Source organism: Rhinoderma darwinii, assembly GCF_050947455.1.
Source record: "Rhinoderma darwinii isolate aRhiDar2 chromosome 4 unlocalized genomic scaffold, aRhiDar2.hap1 SUPER_4_unloc_4, whole genome shotgun sequence".
Lineage (NCBI taxonomy): Eukaryota > Metazoa > Chordata > Amphibia > Anura > Rhinodermatidae > Rhinoderma > Rhinoderma darwinii.
In genome coordinates, this window is record NW_027461759.1 from 33,591 (window position 1) to 60,294 (window position 26,704).

The following is a 26,704-nucleotide window of genomic DNA, read 5'->3' on the forward strand; positions in this document are numbered from 1 at the left end:
CGTTACTCCTGTTATGGTATAAATATACATATATAATGTATTTGGGACCATAAGGAGTGAAATGTTATAAAGGAGAACATGTGTTACAATATAATGGGTATTTTAGAAAGGTTAAGAGAAGAAATAGTTTGCAGATGCTCTGCCGTCCCTTGAAAATTGCAAACAGATGGTGGTCAATCACTTGACCACCCCCCTAAGCATAAAGGAAACATAAGGGAATACCTGGTGCTCCACCAATGAGCTTTATGGGAAAGGAAGATGTAAGGCTTGAATATACAGATGACTAATATGTTATGGAATGTTCTTTGTTCGTCTGATGCTATAAGTATGAACGTTTGTAGTTCAATAAATTAGAAGTATTTTACCTTGAGAAACGTCTCAGTGTATGTTACTTCTCCGAGCAGCTCGTCCTACCTATCGATTTGAACCTGCATGGAGATCAAGGCGTAAAGTGACCCCATTGCGATCACAGAAATTGGCGCCCGAACAGGGACTTGACCAGAAGGACGGCACCCCACCCAGGGGATCTCCCGGGACTTGAATGGCGACCTCCCGGACGAAGGAACGTGCAGACCACTGCTGCAGCAAGGTAAGAAGACTTAATTCTTACAAACTCTGCTCTGCACCTTCCTGTCTGGTAGGTCACCTTCCCGGTAGTACTCCTAAGGAATAGAGGGGCCACATGAGGGTATTTTTAGTGTAAAAATCTGGTCAAGTCTAAAATAAATCCTACCCTCAGGATAAAGTGCCTGATCTCTATGGCAGTATTTGTATGAATGTTGTAGAAACCCAGTTTTGTGTCACAAATGCATTTTAGAATAAGGAAATTGTTTTTGGAAAAAAATTCCGATAATCCGGCAAATTACCAGAAACATGTGTACATGCTTCAGGTGACTATGGGGATTATGATAGGCTAAATTTTAGCCCGGAAATCGAAAATTTTGTGCAGTCCGATAATCTGGCAAAATACCGAGAACGTGTGTACACGATTGGAGTACTTGCGGGGATTATCATGCGCTGATTTTCAGCTCAAAATTCCAGAATTTTCTGCAGTCCGATAAACCGGCATGTCAAATGAACAGCTTGATTTTACGTTTGCCTTGTTGTTTGGATTAGGAATATTTGTCATATTACTCTTATGGTGCGGAGGGCACGTACTCGAGTGGTGTCTCAGACGAAGAAAGTAAGCTAGTTATAAAAGGACTGTAAAAGGAAGATTCTCTGGCCAGAGTAGAAAGTAAGTACCGAAACTAGAAACTGTCTAAAATAGATGAGAATAGAATTCATCTGTCAGTAGCTAAAATCTGTAACAAAATAAGTAAGTATGGAAACTAGAAACTGTCTAAAATAGATGAGAATAGAATTCATCTGTCAGTAGCTAAAATCTGTAACAAAATACGGGTGTGCCTAAGGCCACCACTTACAGTCACAAGATGGGAAACTTGGTTACCCTCTTTAAAAAGAAGTTTCGAGGGTATAAGTAACTGTCTCAAATAGGTGAGAAAGGAATTCACCTATCAGGAAAATTACCCCCTACATAACTTAGGGTCTGCCCATAGGCGACCACTTATAACTAGGCAACAATGGGGAACTTGGTGTCCCTATTACGAGATGAGCACCCACAAGGACTGACAGCCAAACAGGTAGTGGCGGAAAGAGAGGGAAAGGATGTGACAAAAGGAACGAATCAGTTAATGAAGGCATGTGGAATGGGAAAAGCGGGAAGATTAGATCCGGAAAAATGGAATGAATGTTGTGACACAAAACGTGGATGGTTGAAAGATAAAAAGTTACAGGGGAAAGCAGAAGCATGGGAGAAGGTGTCAGAGGAAGTAACGCGAGGGGGATGCATGGAAACAGAATGTAAGAAAAAGTTTTATTATGATTGCTATAATGAAAATCCAGGAAAAAGCAAGTAGCCCACCGGGGTATGGGATAGTCACGACGCAGGGACCAGGGGGATGGACGTGTAGAGTGTGTGGTCAGCAGAATCAAGCATGGAGGGATACTTGTTTTGCATGTGGGGCAGCAAGACGAAGAGGAGCAAAAAGAGCAAAACAGGAAGGACAATGCAAAAAGAGAGGATTGCAGTATGTTGATGATCTACTCCTTTGCTGTCCCTCCCAACCAGAGTGCGCAGAGGCTTCTGTGTCACTCCTCACGTTCCTAGCTAACCATGGCTGCAAAGCATCAAAAGACAAGTTGCAGTTTTGTTGCACACAAGTGGTATTTTTGGGACATTGTGTGGCTCAAGGCACACGACACCTTACTCCTGATAGGGTTCAAGCCATTACTCTATTGCCATTGCCCACGTCATTAAACACCCTCAGGACATTCCTGGGTCTTGTATCCTATTGCAGGCCCTGGATCAGATCAGCATCGATCCTCATGCAGCCCCTGTATGATTGCCTAAAAAGTCAGCCATTCGGACTCACCCCAGAAGCTGAAGAGAATTTTCATAGCCTTAAATTAGTAGTACAAACAGCTCCAGCCCTTGGTACTCCAGACTATGACAAACCCTTCAGGTTGTACTGTACTGAACAAAATGGACATGCCACTGCAGTTCTCACACAAAGTCATGGACCACAGCAGCGCCCGGTAGCATATTATTCAGCTAGACTAGACCCTGTGGCCCGAGGTTCCCCATCATGTGTGAGAGCTATCATTGCTGTAAATTCAATGTTAAACAAGGCCTCAGATTTGGTCCTGGCATTTCCAGTCCAAGTTTTTTCACCACATGATATTACTGCTATTCTTACTCAAGTACAGCCGAAGCACTTGTCAACAGCAAGACATTTGAGATTAACCTGTGCACTTCTTCTTCCTGAGCAGGTTACTTTACACCGCTGTACTACATTGAACCCAGCTACCTTACTGCCTTTGGAGCAAGGGGGAGAAGACGTAGGTAAAGTATGGTCACAATTTTTGCCTGAAACTGATGAACATGATTGTATGGCCCTTATGGCCCAGGAAACAGTGGGGTTTGCACATGTAAAAGATACCCCACTCCAAAACCCAGACCTAATACTCTTTGTGGATGGTTCAAGGTATTTTGTAGAAGGATCTTTTCTTACAGGATATGCAGTAACCACCGAAGATGTAGTCCTAGAAGCAGCCTCCTTACCAGCGTCCCGCTCAGCACAAGAAGCGGAGCTTAAGGCCCTGGCAGCAGCATGCCAACATGCAGAAGGAAATACAGCAAATATATACACTGACTCTCGATATGCTTTTGGCATTGCACATGACTATGGCCCCATATGGAGGGCAAGACAATTTTTGACCTCTGCAGGTACACCTGTAAAGAATGCAGACTTTGTAAAATACTTGATGGAGACCCTGATGTTACCCACAGAAGTAGCAGTAGTAAAAATTAAAGCTCACACTAAGGTGAGTTCACCAGAGACAAAAGGAAATGCTTTGGCAGACCAAGCCGCAAAAGCAGCAGCCTTAAAGCCAGTAGGTCCAGTAACAGTTATGATGTACCAACATCCTGAAGACTCCGTGGTCAACATCAGCCCCACAATACTACAAAATCTGCAAAACCAAATATCCAAAGAAGAAGATGGCAGACTAGATGGCAGAATCAGGGAGCTACCCTGAGAGCGGATGAACTATGGCAACAACAAAATAAGCTGTGTCTGCCACAAACAATGTTCCCTATGATGGCACAGGTAACGCATGGACAGACACACCAGTCAAAAACAGCAATGATGGACTTGGTTAACAAAACCTGGTATGCTCCAGGGTTTAGCACTGTAGCGAGTAAGTTTGTACAAGGGTGTATGGTATGTGCCACCAATAACGTGGGGAGAACAGTGAAAGTGCCACAAAAACACACCCCAAAGTCAATTTACCCATTCCAGAGACTACAGATAGACTATATTCAATTACCAAAAGTCGGTACCTATGAGTATGTGCTTGTTTGTATTGATCTCTTTTCAGGATGGCCAGAAGCATTTCCAGTAAACAAAGCTACAGCCGTAGCCACAGCAAAGAAACTGATCAACGAGGTGGTGTGCAGATATGGAGTTCCAGAGGTGATCGAGAGTGACAGAGGAACTCATTTTACGGGTGAAATCATGAACCATGTGTTGTCAGCTCTAGGCATAAGTCAAGCCCTACATACACCATACCATCCACAGAGCAGTGGGAAGGTTGAGAGACTAAATGGGACTCTCAAATTGAAAATCCAAAAAGCAATGGTAGAAACCGGGAAACCATGGACCGAGTGTCTACCATTAGCCTTGTTCTCAGTAAGATACACTACAACAAAAAGAACAGGTCTCAGCCCATATGAGATCTTATTTGGATCGGCTCCCAGATTAGGATGTTATTTTCCACAGGTGCTCCAAATGCAGTATGGTAGACTAACAGATTATGTATCAACGCTGAACAAACAATTGACCAAGGTGCATGCACAAGTCTTTGTTTCCATTCCAGATCCTGATTCAGTTGAAGGGACGCATAAGTTAGAACCGGGAGATTGGGTGGTCGTTAAGAGACACGTGAGGAAAAGTCTAGACCCAAGATTTGACGGACCGTTTCAAGTCCTACTCACAACAAGCACCTCAGTGAAGCTCGAAGGAAAGGCAAGCTGGATTGACGCCAGTCATTGTAAAAAGGTTCTTCAGCCAGAAGAATGAAGATCTTTGCGGTTGTTGCGGCGGTTGTTGCGTGTGCTCTTATACAAAAAGGCAGAACTGCTACTCCTGTACACGTAATCAGTACAGAATCACTGGAACAGTTCAGGACAGGGTGGGCGAATGCCACAGTGGATAGAAAACAGGGTAACTACACCTGTAATGCCAATGCCCCGTGTTATACTACAAATGTGACTACAACCGAAGGGACTTGGAAAAAAGGACCACATGGAGGGACTGTGTACCTTCACATAGACAAAACAGCCAACATTAGCATACAAGAAGAGACGCCGGGGCTGTTGCTTTGTTGTTATGAACCAGATTTACAGTATCGACAGAAATATACAACCAGTAAAAATAGAAACGAAATGATAAATAAGACTTATGAAAGATGCAACAAGGAGAGGCTCAACTCTACGATTGTAATAAAAGAAACTGATGGGATGATATTATGTATGAATAATAGCGAAATAAGAAATAGAATATATTTTGTATTCTTGATAACAATTTTAAGAGATAGTTTTAAGCCACATACAACAGTACAAAGTCTGGAAAGAATCCCACACACTTGTAAGAGTGCTGTAACCCAACAGCAGAAAAAGAATGTACACTTCAATATTTCCTTCCCTGAATCCCCCAGCTGTCATAGACAAAAAAGAGAATGGTATGACACGCTATTAGGAGGGGTAGGAACGGGATTAGGAGTATTGAATGGTATACAGTTAGAAACAGTTATGAACAAATTAAACTCAGTGGGAGATGACACATCTACTGCATTAAGGATAGGTGCGTCATGGTTACCTACTACCTTTGACTTACAGCAAAAAGGGTTAGCTATAGATGAACTGTTTCTAAATGTTTTTAATGAAAGTATGCTAACCGAATATAGAACATTACAGAATGTATCAACTTTTGTAAATTGGACAGTATGTACGCTTAAAACGATGTGGCAACAAGAACAGATGAATAATTTTAAGAATAAATTGTTTAGTAGTCATGTTAGGCAATGGACAGACATTCTGCCCATAGGAAAGAGAAATGATACGTGGTTATTGTTACAGCCTGAGTATACTGAGTGTACACCTAAATGGTGTGCAGGAAGACTAATAGCATTTAATGTGAAAAATCCTACTCTATTATGCAAATTTATTGTTATGCCAATGGTAATGATTGATCCGGTGACATTATTAGGACAATATTGGATGCCGGAAATGAAAGGAACACACATAGATTCTCAAAATAAGACAAGGAATATAGATTTGTGCCAGTTAACAGAGCAAGGATATGTATGTAATGAACAGTCAGGGATATATGAACCCTGTCTAATGCAGCACCAGGATAATGTATGCGCACTCACTATAATCCCAGAAGCTAACCTACAGGTTTATATTGAAGTAGGTCCACAGCATGTATGTTTAATAACTAACAACAAGTAGACCCTTAGCCAGTTTAAACTCACAGGACCATTTTCAGGATGTCTATACAATGTGACGCATTTGACTTGGGGGAACCAAACTATAGTGTTCCTGCCTACTTTAGAAGAAATAATGTCCACTATATGGGTACCTGAACCTTTGCCCTATGGAAATTTTAGTTTATCTTTAGACGAATTGAAAAAGGTGTTACAACGATCAGGAGAAGTTGAAAAACTAATCCAAGCCCATAATGTAACTCTAAGTAGGGTGAAAATATTGGCTACAATAGCAGCTAGGGAAGTGATACATTTGTCATCAGCAATTAAAGATGCTAGTGCCCATCACTGGTATGACGTTTTTACAGGATTCTCACCTACAGCTACTAAAATATTACATGTGCTTTTCCAACCATTGATTTGTTTAATAATATTATTTGTATTGCTTACATGTTTTAATTGTTATGCATTTTGTAAAATAAGGGAAGCATTCAATCAGAGGCCTATACATTATGATGAAAGAATGTTGTGAGATTACCCCACCTACATACCTGTGTGAATCAAGTGAAGAAATGCATCGAAGCCTTGCTATCCGGAGATAGAAGTAGCATTGGAATTTAGGTGTTGGTAAAATCACAAAAGGAGGGATTGTTATGGTATAAATATACATATATAATGTATTTGGGACCATAAGGAGTGAAATGTTATAAAGGAGAACATGTGTTACAATATAATGGGTATTTTAGAAAGGTTAAGAGAAGAAATAGTTTGCAGATGCTCTGCCGTCCCTTGAAAATTGCAAACAGATGGTGGTCAATCATTTGACCACCCCCCTAAGCATAAAGGAAACATAAGGGAATACCTGGTGCTCCACCAATGAGCTTTATGGGAAAGGAAGCTGTAAGGCTTGAATATACAGATGACTCATGTTATGGAATGTTCTTTGTTCGTCTGATGCTATAAGTATGAACGTCTGTAGTTCAATAAATTAGAAGTATTTTACCTTGAGAAACGTCTCAGTGTATCTGTTACTTCTCCGAGCAGCTCGTCCTACCTATCGATTTGAACCTGCATGGAGATCAAGGCGTAAAGTGACCCCATTGCGATCACACTCCCGAGACGTAATATTAGGTCATGGAGCGCGAACGATACAGCTACCATGACCTAATCATACGTCCAGGAGCGGGAAGGGGTTAATGAAGCTGCCAGTTGAGGACCTGTGAGGCGTCTATTTCTCAAACTAGAGACTTGTCTTGTTGCTCAGTTGTGCAGCGGGGCCTCCCACTTCTCTTTCTACTCTGGTTAGAGCCTGTTTGTGCTGTCCTCTGAAGGGAGTAGTACACACCGTTGTAGGACATCTTCAGTTTCTTTGCAATTTCTCGCATGGAATAGCCTTCATTTCTAAGAACAAGAATAGACTGTCGAGTTTCGCATGAAAGCTCTCTTTTTCTAGCCATTTGCAGAGTTTAATCGAACCCACAAATGTAATGCTCCAGATTCTCAACTAGCTCAAAGGAAGGTCAGTTTTATAGCTCCTCTAAACAGCAAAACTGTTTACAGCAGTGCCAACATAATTGCACAAGGGTTTTCAAGTGTTTTCTAATCACCCATTAGCCTTCTAACACAGTTAGCAAACACAATGTACCATTAGAACACTGGAGTGATGGTTGCTGGAAATGGGCCTCTATACACCTATGTAGATATTGCATTAAAAACCAGACGTTTGCAGCTAGAATAGTCATTTACCACATTAACAATGTATAGAGTGCATTTCTGATTAATTTAATGTTATCTTCATTGAAAAAAACTGTGCTTTTCTTTCAAAAATAAGGAAATTTCTAAGTGACCCTAAACTTTTGAACGGTAGCGTATATGTGTGTATGTGTATATATATATATATATACAGGGTGCTGTCGCCATTTTTTTATATCTGCTGTATATCTGCAGTGATAGGTGTTCTTGCACCTGCGTATTTTGTATCATTTAGTTGGAATGTGCTGTTCAAATTTTGTTGTGTTTATGGTATCTATATATGTGGGGTTAGTGACTGCCTCCACTTGTTGTTCTTGCACTCCTCCCACTCTGCCCTGGGTGATTTTAATCAGTTCAATGCTGGATCCTACCATCCCCAGGTATATATGTAGGCTTAGTCCCAGTTCTGGGTGTATGTGCAGCGTAGGTTCCCACCTTACAGAGGTCGCCTTGTCGTGGCAGGTGGGCTAACACTTTTTGATCAAAATGTGCACTAAGAACCTCCCTATTTGTAGGTAGATTTAGCTTTAGTGCATATCTATTTATATTTAGTGGTTTAGGTGGCATTAGTGTTTTAGCAGGGTGCTGTCGCTATTTTTTTATATCTGCTGTATATCTGCAGTCATAGGTGTTCTTGCACCTGCGTATTTTGTATCATTTAGTTGGAATGTGCTGTTCAATTTTTGTTGTGTTTATGGTATCCATATATGTGGGGTTAGTGACTGCCTCCACTTGTTGTTCTTGCACTCCTCCCACTCTGCCCTGGGTGATTTTAATCAGTTCAATGCTGGATCCTACCATCCCCAGGTATATATGTAGGCTTAGTCCCAGTTCTGGGTGTATGTGCAGCGTAGGTTCCCACCTTACAGAGGTCGCCTTGTCGTGGCAGGTGGGCTAACACTTTTTGATCAAAATGTGCACTAAGAACCTCCCTATTTGTAGGTAGATTTAGCTTTAGTGCATATCTATTTATATTTAGTGGTTTAGGTGGCATTAGTGTTTTAAGCAGGGTGCTGTCACCATTTTTTTATATCTGCTATATATATATATATATATATATACACACACACACACACATGTGTGTTATATATATATATATATATATATATAAAATGTGTGTGTGTGTGTGTATGTATATATATGTGTGTGTGTGTGTGTGTGTGAGTGTGTGTGTGTGTGTGTGTGTGTGATAGATATATATATATATATATATATATATATATATAAAATGTGTGTGTATATGTATATATATGTGTTTGTATATATGTGTGTGTGTGTATATATACACACACATACACACACTGCATATTATAGTACACACACTGAGGCCTCGTTTCATTTGTCTTATCCATCATTCATCTCCCCTTGACTTATTCTCCGCTCACGCTCCGTCTGCGTCCAAGGTCAGTACAGTCCTGTCATTCATTAGAACGTAAAGAGGTTGTGGAAAAAGGGAGGATCCCGTGAGGCGCTGCTGCGTGGCTGTTGAAGGAACTCAGCGATGGTAGACAAAATGATATAAATAAATATATGTTTATTGAAAAACATTAATAATAATGGCTACGCGTTTCAACGTTGTACTAGCGTCTTCCTCAGGCCGTTAAAATGACATACAAAAGAGGTTGCTTATATATCAACAGAAATCTAAGCACACAGGAAGGAAAAAAAAAAGGGGGTCAAAAGGGGAAAGGTCAAAGAATGATTGTGACGTCATAAACAATTCTAAACAATTTTCCGATATAGATGTTATTTATGACGTCACAATCATTCTTTGACCTTTCCCCTTTTGACCCCTTTTTTTTCCTTCCTGTGTGCTTAGATTTCCGTTGATATATAAGCAACCTCTTTTGTATGTAATTTTAACGGCCTGAGGAAGACGCTAGTACAGCGTTGGAACGCGTAGCCATTATTATTAATGTTTTTCAATAAACATATATTTATTTATATCATTTTGTCTACCATCGCTGAGTTCCTTCAACAGCCATGCAGCAGCGCCTCACGGGATCCTCCCTTTTTCCACTACCTCTTTACGTTCTAACTAGCGGTGACCACCTGGTTTACCGGTTTGGATCCTGGCAGCAGCACCTGTGGACTTTTTCATTGCCTTTTCCAAGCACTATCGTGGTGAGCATAATAGACCACGTTCAATATTCTATTTAAACCCCATTGACCTGCACTATGTGGCGCCGTGCTTTTTGCTTTTCTGGTCATTCATTAGATGAAGCGATAAAAGACAGGGAAAGGTAACCTATTTTCAGACGTAAACAAGGCGTATAATGCCTCGTTTTACGTCTGAAAATAGGGCTACAATACGTCGGCAAACATCTGCCCATTCATTTGAATGGGTTTGCCGACGTGCTGTGCCGACGACCTGTCATTTACGCGTTGTCGTTTAACAGCTGTCAAACGACGACGCGTAAAATGACTGCCTCGTCAAAGAAGTGCAGGACACTTATTTGCAACGTAATTTGAGCCGTTCTTCATTGAAGTCAATGAAGAGCAGCTCAAGATTTACGAGCGTCACAGACGCCTCGCATAATGCGAGGAACTTTTACGTCTGAAACGACGCAGCTGTTTTCTCCTGAAAACAGTCTGTCTTTTCAGACGTAAAAGGTAGCTAGCGTGTGCACATACCCTAAAGGTCTGAAATGCTGTAATTGCTGCAAATGGAGCATTCTTTGACGAAAGCAAAGTTTGAAGGAGAAAATTATTATTTCAAATAAAAATCATTATTTCTAACCTTGTCAATGTCTTGACTATATTTTCTAGTCATTTTGCAACTCATTTGATAAATATAAGCGTGAGTTTTCATGGAAAACACAAAATTGTCTGGGTGACCCCAAACTTTTGAACGGTCGTGTACGTACATTAGCGATGCTGAGTTTGTCAGCTGAGCAGAGCTGTAATGGCTACCATCACTAGTTGTCATCTGGAATCTATTTCCTGTGTTAGAGACCAAGATAATATAGGAAAGGCAATAATTGTATAAATTAGTGATCATTTTTTTTATGAGTCTAATATAATGTCTAATTTATGTAGTATTTGTCTCAAAAGCAAACAGACTTCTTTAGGCGATACTTAAACAATGAAAGAAATAGTGCTTTACAGAGATCTTAGTAATATGAAGCTTCTACTGTCCAAAAGGAAAAAATCTATTCCTGCTTGAGTTTATTTTGTAGTATATTATAATGACACCAATGATAATATAATGCATTAAATTAGAAGAATATTTTTTTTGTTATACATGAACACCATGCAAATTCAGAAAGTTTAGTATGATAAATAACATGTACTACATACTAATAGCTACATTATGTAAATGCAGTACAAACTGAAACACAAATAATAATATAATAGTAGGCCCATAAATATATTTACATTAAGGGCATGCCCCCACGTGGCGGAATTCCTCCGCAACTGTCCGCATCAATGCCGCACCTAATCCGGGTTGCGGATTACGGCTGCGGATCTGCCCAAAATGTGCAGTAAATTGATGCGGACTAGCTGCTGCGGACTGCGGGAAAAGTGCTTCCCTTCTCTCTATTATCAGTGCAGGATAGAGAGAAGGGACAGCACTTTCCCTAGTGAAAGTAAACGACTTTCATACTTACCGGCCGTTGTCTTGGTGACGCGTCCCTCTTTCGGCATCCAGCCCGACCTCCCTGGATGACGCGTCAGTCCATGTGACCGCTGCAGCCTGTGATTGGCTGCAGCCGTCACTTACACTGAAACGTCATCCTGAGAAGCCGGACTGGAGACAGAAGCAGGGAGTTCTCGGTAAGTATGAACTTCAATTTTTTTACAGGTTGCTGTATATTGGGATCGGTAGTCACTGTCCAGGGTGCAGAAACAGTTACTGCCGATCGCTTAACTCTTTCAGCACCCTGGACAGTGACTATTTACTGACGTCTCCTAGCAACGCTCCCGTAATTACGGGAGCCCCATTGACTTCCTCAGTCTGGCTGTAGACCTAGAAATACATAGGTCCAGCCAGAATGAAGAAATGTCATGTCCAAAAAGCAAGACGCATCCGCAGCACACATGACATGTGCATGACAGCTGCGGACTTCATTGCGGAATTTAGAATCTCCATTGAAGTCAATGGAGAAATTCCGCCATGAGTCCGCAACCAGTCCGCCACTGCTCCACAACAGACAGAGCATGCTGAGGACACCAAATTCCGCTCCGCAGCCTATGCTCCGCAGCGGAATTTTACGCATCGTCTAAACGAACACTTCTAAATAGAAGTGGAAGTCAATGGAGAAACGGCTCCACTGCGGATTAACGCTGCGGAGTGTCCGCAGCGGAATTCAAGTGAAATTCCGCCACGTGTGAACCCAGCCTAAATCAGAATCAGTCAAACACTTGAGGTTGACTTGGTAACAAAGTAGACCACATACAGTGACCATATTTTAACCAGGCAAGCATGCGGGTGGTACGATAGAACCTTTTCTTTTTAATTTTTTCAAAATGACATTAATGACATGTTATTATTTACTTAAATCACATAACTATTGTAGAGTGCCTGTGATTATTATTATGTTTATTTAATTTTTACTTAATAGAGAAAAGAGAAGAAATGAATAGAAATAGAGCAGATTTGTAATTTTATGTCTTCCATTAAAGGGGTTGCCTCTTGATAACAATCTCCTTCTGTATATCCTATTAGCGTGAATAGAGTCGGCCTTAGGATAGATGATGTCCCATGCGAAATTATCTTTCGGCGGTCCACCCCATCATAAATGCCCCATAAATAAGTATAATGCCACCACACAGTGTAATGCCCTATATAGTGCCCCCACATAGTATAATGCCCCTTTAGTGCCCCACACACAGTAGAATGCTCCTTTAGTGCCCCCATACAGTATAATAATATTTAATATATATTATTCAAGAACACAGTATTTTGTCCCCTAATGCTGCCCACACAGTATTATGCCCCCTAAGTGTCACACAGTATATTGCTCCCTGTAGTGCCCCTACACTGTATAATATGTCCGCCTAGTGGCCTCCATACAGTATAATGCCCACCTCCCGACTGCCACACACAGCCACCCCCCCCTTGTAGATAGTGTCCCCCTGTAGATAGTGCCCCCGTACCTGTCCGTGTAGACAGTGCCATAATCCCCCACCTTCACCTTGTAGGCAGTGCCACACAGCCCCCTGTAGGTAGTGCCACACAGCCCCTGTAGGTAGTGCCACACAGCCCCCTTGTAGGTTGTGCCACACAGCCCCCTTGTAGGTAGTGCCCCACAGCCCCCTTGTAGGTAGTGCCCCACAGCCCCCTTGTAGGTAGTGCCACACAGCCCCCTTGTAGGTAGTGCCACACAGCCCCCTTGTAGGTAGCACCCCCCTTCTGTAGATAGCGGCACTATAGCTCCCTGAAGGAGCGGAATCCCCCTGTGGCTGAGGTTTCCGTTCCTGGATGGAGAGCTTGATGTCACTGTCCATATAATCCCCGGCCACAGGGGGATTCCGCTCCTTCAGGGAGCTACAGTGGAGCTATGTACAGGAAGGAGGGGTGCTATATACAGGAAGGTGTGGTGGGGGGTGCCATCTACAGAGGCTGCAAAAAATCCCCTTCTCCTCCCATGCACTGCACGCTGTGAGGAGGAGGAAAGCATGGCCGTGGTTCAGAGGAATGTTGCGGCACCCTTGAAGTGTTCTCGCGGCACCCTGGTTGGGAACCACTGGCCTAGTAGATAGAAGAGAAGGGAGATAACATGGGGGTGCCGTCCAGGCGGGAGGCACGTGCACCCTCATGCCCGGTGTTGCCGCTAGTAGCCGCTTTGGCTGCTACAACGATAGTGACGCCACTGACCGAAGAAGTGACCGGACGGAAATGCAGCTGCTGATTCGCCAGGCCCGGGTGCTTCTGAAACACAAGCAGGGGAATGGAGACCTGTGCAATGGCACAGGTCGCACACCCATAAGGTCTGCCCTGAGCATGAATAGACCTAGAGGGGTTTCCTAGTTCCTAGTAACCCCCCTCTGAGAATTAGATGTGGTCACTTCTTTAAGGCGACTTGCACCGAGACCAGCACCCATTCTGCTGGAACAATGTAAATTGACGATTCACATGGTCATTACGAAGGACTCCTATGGTCAGCCATACAGCAGGCAATAGGTGGCTCATGAGCCACTGGTTGGGAACCCCCGCTGTAGCCTGTGACTTACGGGTAAAATGGTTTACAGCGGGTCTAGAAAATCTTTATTGGCACAATAAGGCAATGTGTTATGCGGGCCGAAAAAATACCCAAAATAGGCCGTGTGAACATACCCTTATAGCTCTTTAATATTTAGCTGCCTCTTTTTCAAAGGACCAAAAGGTAATTGGACAATTATCTCAATAGGCTATTTAATGGGCTGCATGGGTTATTCCCTCGTTATTCCATAACCAATTAAGCAGGTAAAGGGTCTGGAGTTGATTCCAGGTGTGGGATTTGCATTTGGAAGCTGTTGCTGTGAACCCACAACATGAGGTGAAAGGAGCTCTCAATGCAAGTGAAACCGACCATCGCTAGGCTGAAAAAAATGAAGAAATCCATCAGAGAGAAGCACAAATGTCAGGAGTGGCCAAATCAACAGTTTGGTATATTCTTAAAAAAAAGAAGAAAAAAAAAAGAGCGCACTGGTGATCTCAGGAACTCCAAAAGGCCTGGACGTCCACGTAAAACAAGAGTGGTGTATGATCGCAGAATCCTTTCCATGGTGAACAAAACCCCTTCACAACATCTACCCAAGTGACGAACACTCTCCTGGAAGTAGGTGGATCAGTATCTAAGTCCACCATAAAGAGAAGACTTCATGAGAGCAAATACAGGGAGTTCACAAGGTGAAAACCATTAATCAGCCTCAGAAAGGCCAGATTAGACTTTACCAAACAACAAGTAAAGAAGCCGCCCAGTTCTGGAACAGCATGAAACTAAGATCAACCTGCACCAGAATGATGGGAGGAAGAAAGTATGGAGAAGGCTCGGAACGGCTCATGATCCAAAGCACACCACATCCTGTGTAATACATGTATAGCATGTGTAGCAATGTGGTGGCATGGCGGGGGCAGTGTGGTGGCATGGGCATGCATGGCTGCCTGGCACTGGGTCACTAGTGTTTGTTGATGATGTGACTGAAGACAGAAGCGGCCGGATGAATTCTGAAGTGTTCAGGGATTTACTTTCTGCTCAGATTCAACCACATGCAGCAGGTGATTGGACGTCGCTTCACAGGACAGATGGACAATGACCCAAAACATTCTGCGAAAGCAACCCAGGAGTATATAAGGCAAAAAAGTGGAATATTCTGCAATGACCGAGTCACCAGATCTCAACCCGATCGAGCTGCATTTCTTTAGCTTAAAGGGAATGTGTCGCTAGAAAAATTTTTTTTTTTTTTTTTTAGTTAAACTGTTAGTATATAAATGATTAAACATTGTTCTAATTTTTTAACATTTTTTCACAAGTCAGGAAATATTATAAATTAGATTCTAATTTATAACATTTCCATGTGCTGGTCACTAGAGGGAGCAATTCCCAAAATTGCAGCATTGGCATGTGGTAAAGCAACCTCATTGCTTTATGCTGCAAAATTGGAGAAGACACACTCGCTTTAGCGTCCTCAAACAATCCCCCCTCATTTATCCTGGCTAGTGCCAGGAGAAAGGAGGGGGTTGAATGTTCAAACCTCCTACACTGTGTGTCGCCATTTTTTGAGCGAATGTACAGTGTAGGAGGATTAGATACAGTGGTAAATACTCAGTATAACACGAACATACACAAACATAACTTACCTGCTCCTGCCGCCGCCGCTCCGTCCGCTCCTAGTCCTTGCTTCTGAACATATGGACGGAAGCCGCGACCGGAAGTAGTCATCTTACTGTCCGGCCGCGACTTCCGGTCCACATGAAAATGGCGCCGGATGTCGCTCGGCGGAAGACCTTCCTTTTGGACTGTGTGGGAGCGGCGCATGTGCCGCTCCCACACAGACGGCGTACGCTATAGTGAATGGAACGGCTCCCGTTCGAATTCTCTATGGGGATGTATGTGCCGTATTCCATCTCTGTATGTGTCGTTAATCGACACATACAGAGATGAAAATAAAATTGCAGCCCACATAGTGAAGTGAAGTAAAAGTAATAGTAATAAAAAAGTACAACACAAAAACACAAATAAATAAAATTTATTTTAATAACATACTAAAAGCAATAACATATAAAAAAAAAATATTTGCCCGACACCTTCCCTTTAAAGATTAAAGGTTCTCTTTAATCTGTGTCAATATTGCAGGATGCGATCAGGTGGCCCTGTAAATATAGGAGGTGTCCATTTGCAATAGAAATGAATGGATGAGTATTTTTATCTGCAATTATGGTCCGTAATGGAGTGTGAGGTGTGTGCCAATATACAGAGCTTTACTAGCCTATTCTGCTGCCTTAAAGGGAATGTGTCGCGAATTAAACCTTTTTTTTTTTAAGTGTTGTTACTTATTGCTATTATATTTTTTACGTTTTTTGCTGTATTTTTTTTTCTTCCATATGGTGGAAAGTATTAAAAATTAAATAATAATTTCACATGTTTTCATTGACTCCTATGCCCTGTAGCTGCCGTATTCCATCTCTGTATGCGTCGTTAATCGACACATACAGAGATTAAAAAAAAATGGCAGCCCCCATAGAGTAAAAGAAAGAAAAAAAAGAAAAAGAAAAAGTACAACACAAATAAATAAAATTTATTTTAATGACATACTAAAAGCAATAGTATATAGAAAAAAATAATTTTGTGATCATCCTACCATATATCCAACTTTACAGGTGTTTAGAAAGGTGCGGAGTAGAGAGGGAATATCACAACTGTTATCACCCCTCACTCCGGTTTTGGGTAACCCGGAATTTGGCCCAGGTCTGTCAGATCAGACCTTTAAGATATGGGTACAGCAGGGGCATTTTAGAGTAAGTCATTTTTATAGGGGCAATGCATGGCTGCATGGAGAAGAGCTTTCCCAGCCAGAGGGTCTCCCGGACGCGTCCCAATGGCAGGCGTTACAATTGACTCATTACTTGTCAAGACTACCTACACCGGCTTCCTATGACCGAGCTCTATCTTCCTTTGAAACTTTGTGTTCTCAAACGGGGCATGTGAGACGGGCCCTGTCCAGTCTTTACTGCGTGCTGCTCACTCCTGCTGAGGATTTCATCCCACCATATATTACAAAATGGGAAAGAGATCTTCAGATTACTCTAACACAAGAGCAAAGGGAAAAGATCATGCTCCTCACACATAAGGCGTCTATTAGTAACGCCTATCAGGAAACCAGTTTTAAAATACTATCCCGTTGGTACAGAGTCCCACATGTGCTACATAAAATGTTCCCGGATGTTTCTCCTTTATGTTGGAGATGTGGCAGAGAAGAGGGAACGCTTTTACATATATTCTGGAGCTGTGAGAACCTTCGCACCTATTGGTCAGAGGTTCAAGATATCATTCTGGAGATCACAGGAATCTCGCTGGGAGATGATCCGGCATGGATTTTGCTGCACCACCACGATATACCTGTGGGGCGCTACAGGAAGATGTTAGTGAGACATTTGCTGAACGCAGCTAAGGCTTGTATTCCGGGGGGTTGGAGATCCTCTGAGCCTCCTGTGACTAGACAATGGCTGGAGCGCATTCACGAAATTCGGAGAATGGAGGAGTTGCTCCATTCCGCACCCGAACGAGCAACGCAGTTTCAGAAAACCTGGTTCTATTGGTTTGACTTCTGCAAGTCGGACAGATACAAGAGGGCCATGGGTGAACTGATTGGTGGAGAACCAGGGAGCTCTTGAGTTCCCTGTGGTCTGTGATGTGCTGTGGGGGGGGGGGGGGAGAGTGAGGGGAGAACATCTCCCCTTCTCCCTCTTAAGATTTTCCCTATACCCCCCCCCTTCCTTTTGTCCTTCTACCCTTCGTTTACTTCCCTATTTGAATCAATCATTACTAAGAATTGACTGAGATGTGGGTGATGGAGGGGCGGATGAGGGTGTAATGCTGGTATTCCTGTCTTGCTATACTAATGCTTGTAGTGTATTGATGGTACTATGTTGGGAGGACTTTGATTGCATATTTACTAATTGTTGTTGAAATATAGGTTGAAATGATCGGCCCTCATGGGCTTTTTCTGTACCCATGTCACCCCCTTTTCTTTTTCTGTATCCCCATTTCTTTTCTTGAAAATAAAAAATTTGAAATATAAAAAACAAAAAAAACAAAGGAGGAAACCCAGCGTCTGGTGATGTCCATGGGTTCCAGACTTCAGGCCATCATTGCCTGCAAAGGATTCTCTACAAAGTATTAAAAAAAACATTTATGGTAATGTTAATTTGTCCAATCACTTTTGATCACCTGAAATGAGGAGGTTGTGTAGAAAAATGGTGGCAATTCCTAAACTTTTCACAGGAGATTTTTGTTTAACCCCTTGAAATAAACCTGAAAGCTTCAACTTCAATTGCATCTCAGTTGTTTCATTTCAAATCCAATGTGGTGGCAGCAAAACCCAAATCATGAAGATTGTGTCACTGCCCAAATAATTCTGGACCCAACCCACACACCCACCCACACAGCAAACACTCTGAACAAGCATAGCTGCAGTGTAAAGAATGGGGGTGGGACAGAGCAAGAGTATTGAACTACAGCGAAGCTGGAGTCATTGATCATATCCAAGCCCTTATGAAGATTAGTCTAAAATGATGAAGATCAAAGTTATAATATACATTTTTTTTTTATTTGAAAAAATTAACAAACCTTCACAGAATAAAAACAGGAAGCGGATCATAAACTCAGCAGAACAATTAGAAGGTCGGCCAGATCAGGTTTCATTAGCGGTTGTGTCCAGCGTCTTTGTTAGCGGTTTTGTCCAGCAGTGCCGCCTTGTGGTCATTTTCTGTGCTACATCCTGGACCCCTATAACCCATTACATAGCTGGACAGAAAAACTACTGCACTACCACCCTGCAAACTGCAGCGGCAGCCATATTGGTTGTAACAACTTTCCCATGAACAGATAAAACAAAGAAAAAAACTCCACTGTAACCAGTGTCAGGAGGGGGCGCTAAAGCCGGTTTACTCTTCCAAACTGGATCATTTATGCAATGGTAAAACTTGTATTTCCCAATAGATTTTCTCCATTAATATAAAACTATTTACACGTGATCATTCTTCATCAAATCTTGAGAGATAAAACGGCAGCGTTATCACAGTTCATACGGGATGCCTCGGATTCTCCGTGCGAGCTGCATGTCCTTCACAAAGAGAGTGCCCCTATTGGCCTGGTGACTGAAGAGGTAAGAATCTTCAAAGAGACTCACGAGGAAGTCCTCAGCTGACTGTGGATACAGAAGAGCATTAGTCCCTCTTAAAGTGACAGCACTCCCGGTATAATTTACTACACAGCTCGAAGGACTGATCAGATTTCACTTTTATGAGCTGTTAGCTAGAGTGATGGTGGGGGGGGGGGGGGTCTGGCCTCTGGAACTCCCACAATGCATGACAACCCCTATGCAAATGTCCCGCTAGGGCATATGGATGTGTTAGAGGGGGCGGGGGCTGAGTAGTGAATCACTGCAAAGAGCAGCTCCCTCTCTGGTTGACCCATGCGTTACATGGACAGTGCATTGTATGAGATACTGACCTCTTGTAGCGCCATAAGTGCGGTGCTTTGCCAGTAGTAAAACACGCCGCGGGAATACTTCAGGCAGATCTCTCTCACCTGCAAGAATAAAAGGGGAATATCACTGACAATAAAGAGGAGCAGCCGCAGAGGACACATCCACTCACCAGGCGGAAAAACGGGGTTTTCTGAATGAGCAGATTGGTTGATTTTTGGTACTTTCTTATTTCCATCAGTGCACGGGCTCCTGGGCGGTAGCGTCTTCTTCGTTGTGTGCTCGGTCTGTGACTTGTTTCCCCTCTACCTGTAAGAAAGAAATCCATAATCACAGCTGAAAATGAATCTCCCGCTACATGGAAATTCACTGTCTGGCCGGGTTCACACGTAGCGTAAACACGGCGGATTTTCTGCAACCGATTTCATTGCGGAAACTCCACAGCGTAATACAGAAGCAGAAGAGTGGAGGAGATTCAAACAAATCTCATCCAGACGCAGCGGAAAAAAACCGCCAAACTTACCCAGATCTCTCTGCTCCTGCGTTCAACCCGGCCTCCAGGGATGATGTCTCATCCCATATGACTGCTGCAGAACATCAGAGGGACACGTCACCATGGCTACGGGTAAGTATGGGTTTTTTTCTACCTTCTATGGACATTCCAGCCGAAAAACTGCAATTTTTCAGCCAGAATTACCTCCGGTGCCCAGGGCCAATACGCTGTGTACTTTTACGCCGCGTATCTGCCCTGTGTGAACATGGCCTATTACCTTAATGTCCCCCAAGGAACATCAGGTAAACAGATTTAAAACATAACATGCTACCTGCAGCCACCACTAGAGGGAGCTCATGGTATATGGTTGTACATTGAACTTGGTAACAAAACAGTATGCAGTGAGCTCCCTCTAGTGGTGGCTGCAGGGAGACAAAATTCTACCATGTAACTGTCTACGCAGGAGATTTAGAGCTCCGTTTCAGAAAATTGTGCTCCAACTGCTGTAAAACGACATTAAGAAATTAATCAGCACAGAATGTTGGACCAAAAAATGATATAAATGTGGACGTTCAAATTTTAAATACTTTTCTATGACTGATAATTTGGGGTCCATCAAGTCCTATTGATACCTGATTAAAGGGGTTGTACCACGAAAATAATTTTTCACCTATCCACAAGATAGGTGATAAATGCCGGATCGCTGCGGGTTGTTAACAAGAGTGCGGGTCCCAGAGTGGTGGTCACTCAAGTCATTCTCTATGGCAGTGGTCCCCAACTTATTTTGCACCGAGGACCGGTTTGATGCAAGAACATTTTTGCGGGGACTGGCGGGGGGGGGGGGGGTGGGTGGAGGGGTTAGAGTCAGTTCACACATTACGTAAATACGGCATATACCTGTATTATAATGCGGAAAAATCGGCAGCATAATACAGTAGCAGCAAAGTGGATGAGATAAAACACGTCTCATCCACACGCTGCATAAGCGGAGTAGAAAAAAGGCTCAGAAATTGACGTCACAACATCGCGCCTGCCTGCGCGGAGCCGCTCACGGCAGAGTGCATAATTGGGCAAGGAGCAGTCAAACTTGACTATTTCCGGCGATCCCATAGGGAATGAATAGAGCGGTCGGACTGCAGGTTGGAAATTCTTAGATCCCTCATTTCATAATATATCTTCATGGGTGTGAGATGTGTTCTCAGATTCCCTTCCCAGGGCCATATAGTAACGTGCTTCCTGCAACCACCACTAGGGGAGACGATTGTGCACATAATACAGCTCATGTTGTGCCTATATAAATCAGTCCTCAGTTTGCTCCCCCTAGTGGCGGCCTTGTGCTACAGAAATTTCGGTAAGTAACAGATTTTTACCTGCATAGAAACGAACCCTCTAAGATATAAAGCTGAGAAACGGATTACAATCTAGTATTACACGACCCGAGGTTATCTGGAATTCATTTTTAAAATAAAATATATAATGAGAGTGATAAGATGATCAAGGTGCAACTTTCTCTTACTTGGCGGAGATTGAGGAGGAGCTGCAGGTTTCTTCTGCGGCTGCGCCGACTTCCTGCGGGACGAGCTTTTCTGGGGTGGTTTCATGATGATGTAAAACGCTGCTGAGAGACATACAATCAGTTAAGCAGATAAGAGACGGTGACAATTCAGCAGAATGACAGGTGACGTAGGATAAACTGAGCGGTTTTATACTGACTGATGCCACCAATGCAAGTGACAAGAAAGTGATGACATTGACGGTGAAGATATGAGATTGCCGGATGTCAGTAATTAACGCACGCTGCATCAATGAATACAATAGATCCTCGTGGCATCAATTACCAGAACAGCGACATCAATGATCTATTTAATAATGCGGCAACAGAAGAGCTACCCGCAGCAGATCCCGCAAGCAATGGGCAGATGTTTGCAGACGTAATGGAGCCGTCTTTTCAGGCGTGATTCGAGGCGTAAAACGCCTGAAAATAGGTCGTGTGCACAGAACCTTACAGAGAATCCGTAATCCAGACAAAGGTGGGAAATTTAAAACTGGAGCAAAGGAAAAGTGGAGCAGTCGTCATGGAAATGAAAGGCCGCAGCTGGAGGACGATGAGCTGCAACAATGCAGTACAAATATACAGAAATAAAACATCTAATAATCCATATGATCTCTAGACACGCAGCAGCGAAAATGTATAAAATCAACACACACGATAGACGAGGAGAAGAAACATTCAGTCGAGTGCGCAACTTTTCTTAGGACTCTCTGCTTTGTGCCGTTTCTCTGTTATTCCTCCTGGAAATGTAAGAATTGACAGCTGTGTGTTACCAGTTGGGGGTGTGTCCCTACACAAACTGACAACGTCCAATCAGTGCTGACAGAGAGACTGTAGGGACACGACCTTTGATGAGGAGAATGGCAACACCAAGTTATCTATTAATACATACATTTCAGGAGAAGTGACGGCTCCTCTTTAATAATATTGTCTGTATCGTGTATAATTCATGAGGACGCACGTGCTGCCCGGCGTGATCTCAGCGTCACCGTATCTATCAATGATTATACACTGAACTCTAGAAAACTGCCAGATACACCAGGACGACTGTATACATCAGAGTTTCCCAACCTTTTCAGGCTCGAGGCACCCCAGGGAAAAAAAATAATTCTCAGGGCACCCCTACCAAAAATTGTTTACAAAACGACAAAAAATGGGGAAAAACAAGCAGTACACTCTTAGGTTATGTTCACACAACGTTTTTTTGTAAGGCAGAAACTAAAAGTTTGCCTCGAAATTCATTTACGAATTTTGAGGCAGATTTTTAATTGACAGCGCTGTTTGACTTTTTTTTATTTATTTTTTTCCCACATTTTTTTTAAGCCGTTGAAGCGAATGCAAAAACCGCAGACAAAAAAGCACCAAACGAGCGCCGCAGGTTTTTTCTGCCTCCTATTAATTTCAATGGGAGGTGAGAGGCGGAAACCACTTGAAGACCGTCAGCCCCCCACTCACAGTAATGACCGTCAGCCCCCCACTCCCAGTAATGACCGTCAGCCCCCCACTCACAGTAATGACCGTCAGCCCCCCACTCCCAGTAATGACCGTCAGCCCCCCACTCCCAGTAATGACCGTCAGCCCCCCACTCACAGTAATGACCGTCAGCCCCCCACTCACAGTAATGACCGTCAGCTCCCCACTCCCAGTAATGACCGTCAGCCCCCCACTCACAGTAATGACCGTCAGCCCCCCACTCACAGTAATGACCGTCAGCCCCCACTCCCAGTAATGACCGTCAGCCCCCCACTCCCAGTAATGACCGTCAGCCCCCCACTCCCAATACTGACCGTCAGCCCCCCACTCCCAGTAATGACCGTCAGCCCCCCACTCACAGTAATGACCGTCAGCCCCCCACTCACAGTAATGACCGTCAGCCCCCCACTCACAGTAATGACCGTCAGCCCCCCACACACAGTACTGACCGTCAGCCCCCCACTCACAGTAATGACCGTCAGCCCCCGCACACACAGTAATGACGTCAGCCCCCCACTCCCAGTAATGACGTCAGCCCCCCACTCCCAGTAATGACCGTCAGCCCCCCCACTCCCAGTAATGACCGTCAGCCCCCCACTCACAGTAATGACCGTCAGCCCCCCACTCCCAGTAATGACCGTCAGCCCCCCACTCACAGTAATGACCGTCAGCCCCCCACTCCCAGTAATGACCGTCAGCCCCCCCACTCCCAGTAATGACCGTCAGCCCCCACTCACAGTAATGACCGTCAGCCCCCCACTCCCAGTAATGACCGTCAGCTCCCCCCCACTCCCAGTAATGACCGTCAGCCCCCCCACTCCCAGTAAAGACCGTCAGCCTCCCCACTCCCAGTAATGACCGTCAGCACCCCCACTCCCAGTAATGACCGTCAGCCCCCCCCCCACTCCCAGTAATGACCGTCAGCCCCCCCACTCCCAGTAAAGACCGTCAGCCTCCCCACTCCCAGTAATGACCGTCAGCACCCCCACTCCCAGTAATGACCGTCAGCCCCCCCACTCCCAGTAATGACCGTCAGCCCCCCCACTCCAGTAATGACCGTCAGCCCCCCACTCCCAGTAATGACCGTCAGCCCCCCACTCCCAGTAATGACCGTCAGCCCCCCACTCACAGTAATTACCGTCAGCCCCCCACTCCCAGTAATGACCGTCAGCCCCCCACTCACAGTAATGACCGTCAGCCCCCCACTCCCAGTAATGACCGTCAGCCCCCCACTCACAGTAATGACCGTCAGCCCCCCCACTCACAGTAATGACCGTCAGCCCCCCACTCACAGTAATGACCGTCAGCCCCCCACTCACATTATAATGACCCCTCAGTAAAGCCACCATCAGCCTCCATCCCCCCAGTAAAATGACCATCAGCCCCCTCCAGTAAAGCCACCATCAGCCTCAGTCCCCCCGCCCCCCGATAAAATAACCATCTGCCCCTCTAGTAAAGGGACCATCACAGACAGAAAGTGTGCTTACCCCTGGGGAAGGAATAAATAAGGAGGTATAAGAACAACAACTCCCAGCATGTCCAGGATGTTATGTGATATCAGAGAAAGTTTACAGGAGGAGGTATAAGAGGAGAGGACTACAACTCCCAGCATGTCCAGACTTAGTATGGGATATCAGAGGACATTACAGGGAGGAGGTATAAGAGAAGAGGACTACAACTCCCAGCATGTCCAGGCTGTTATTATGGGATATCAGAGGACATTACAGGGAGGAGGTGTAAGAGGAGAGAACTACAACTCCTAGCATGTCCAGGCTGTTATTATGGGATATCAGAGAGGACATTACAGGGAGGAGGTAGAAGAGGAGAGGACTACAACTCCCAGCATGTCCAGACTGTTATTATGGGATATCAGAGGACATTACAGGGAGGAGGTATAAGAGGAGAGAACTACAACTCCTAGCATGTCCAGGCTGTTATTATGGGATATCAGAGGACATTACAGGGAGGAGGTATAAGAGGAGAGGACTACAACTCCCAGCATGTCCATGCTGTTATTATGGGATATCAGAGGACATTACAGGGAGGAGGTATAAGAGGAGAGGACTACAACTCCCAGCAAGTCCAGGACGTTATTATGGGATATCAGAGGACATTACAGGGAGGAGGTAAAAGAGGAGAGAACTACAACTCCCAGCATGTCCAGATTGTTATTATGGGATATCAGAGGACATTACAGGGAGGAGGTATAAGAGGAGAGAACTACAACTCCCAGCATGTCCAGGCTGTTATTATGGGATATCAGAGGACATTACAGGGAGGAGGTATAAGAGGAGAGGACTACAACTCCCAGCATGTCCAGGACGTTATTATGGGATATCAGAGGACATTACAGGGAGGAGGTAGAAGAGGAGAGGACTACAACTCCCAGCATGTCTAGGCTGTTATTATGGGATATCAGAGGACATTACAGGGAGGAGGTAGAAGAGGAGAGAACTACAACTACCCACATTCCCCTGGCTCCATTTCTCACACAACTGCTAAGAAAGTAAAGAAAACCGCACTTACCCTGCCCAGTGTTAATGGCTCCTCTCCCTCCGTCAGGCTTCTAGTGGGAAGCTGTGGGCGGTGCTTGTAACAGAAGTCCGCGCGTCACGTCTGCTACAACGTGGGTGGCGGAGCTTGTACCAAAAAAAAAAAAAAAATGTCAAAAAAAAATTCGATTTTTTTTTTTTTTTTTTTGCCGTGGATGAGCCGCGGCACCCCTGAACAGCTCTCGGCACCCCGGTTGGGAACTACTGGTATAGATTATATAATAGCCCCACAATATAAAAGCCAAGAAAAACCAAAAGGCTCCCGCACTGCGTTCTTCCAGGTTATGCATCGCCCCCTTGTGGCTAATAGAAGAAGTACACCAAATGTTCAAACCATCGCTAAAGCCAACAAAACTATATCCTGATGTTTGATCTCCCACAATCTATAATAATTATAATACACGATCACCGCGCGGTCTCAATGACGTCATCAAGACCTCGGCTGTAAAGAAAAGCCTGTTTATACCCCTGGGTTCCAGGATGGGTCTATTTTAGGCTCGATGGGTTTCTATCAAGTTCTATAGAAAATGCTTAGAAACGTTGTGATATTAAAAAAAAACCTTTTATTGACATTAAGACCCCTTTACCAATGCCGATAATCATACGAGCGCTTGTTTTCGATCACGGGCAGCGACGATCAGACGATAAACTGCACTCATTGGTCAGCTGATCACATCTGTTATGCATCCCAAAAAATCCTCGTTGTCCACAGCGTACAAATGGGATGTGCTGCCGACAATACGTAAACTGTACGAGCACGGACCATCGTATTAACCATCGCTCATCCCCGTACAGCGTGCGTCGGCTCGTGTAAATGAGCACCGAGTCACTGGATACATCGTTGATCGTGCAAGTTCCATCTAGTGAAAAACTGTAAACAGGGAGGAGGGGGATGCAGCTGCAGTTTCTTATGCCCCACGCACGCGACCGTATTTTTCATCAGTAATTACAGCAGGGACTCTCCCATAGAAGTCTATGGGCGCTTCCGTAAATATGGGCGGCTATGGATACGCATCCGTACTCTGACCATATTTATGGAAGCGTTGCTAAGCAACATGCTGATGACATCATTTGCATCCTCCCTCTTTTTTTTTACGGATCCGTATATACCCATGCAATATGGACAGTTTTTCGGGATAGATGAAAATACGGTCGTCTGCATGGGGCCTCACTTGGTGTTGCAATGAGGGGGGAGGG

At 44.1% G+C, this 26,704-nt stretch overlaps 1 protein-coding gene across 2 annotated transcripts; it reads right to left on the bottom strand.

Moving 5' to 3' along the window:
- Positions 1-18,536: 18,536 nt before the first annotated feature.
- On the bottom strand, positions 18,537-25,555 carry LOC142684071 (histone H3-like centromeric protein A). Of its 2 annotated transcripts, none has more exons than XM_075847458.1 (5): positions 25,482-25,555; positions 21,447-21,548; positions 19,610-19,746; positions 19,464-19,541; positions 18,537-19,158 (listed from the first exon to the last, which is right to left on the bottom strand). In XM_075847458.1, exons 2-5 carry the CDS (start codon positions 21,529-21,531, stop codon positions 19,027-19,029), a joined length of 432 nt encoding a protein of 143 aa, XP_075703573.1. In that variant the 5' UTR covers positions 21,532-21,548; positions 25,482-25,555; the 3' UTR covers positions 18,537-19,026. The 2 variants fall into 2 exon arrangements, with proteins under 2 accessions (XP_075703573.1, XP_075703572.1); XM_075847457.1 differs by having other exon boundaries at positions 21,447-21,545; positions 25,482-25,553.
- Between the last annotated feature and the right edge of the window lie 1,149 nt (positions 25,556-26,704).

Coding starts and splice junctions, on each gene's coding strand:
- LOC142684071 (XM_075847458.1), bottom strand. CDS start 21,531: ATGAAACCACCCCAGAAAAGCTCGTCCCGCAGGAAGTCGGCGCAGCCG. Junction 19,747..21,446: donor TCCTCCTCAATCTCCGCCAA/GTAAGAGAAAGT, acceptor TCTTTCTTACAG/GTAGAGGGGAAACAAGTCAC. Junction 19,542..19,609: donor AAACCCCGTTTTTCCGCCTG/GTGAGTGGATGT, acceptor TTATTCTTGCAG/GTGAGAGAGATCTGCCTGAA.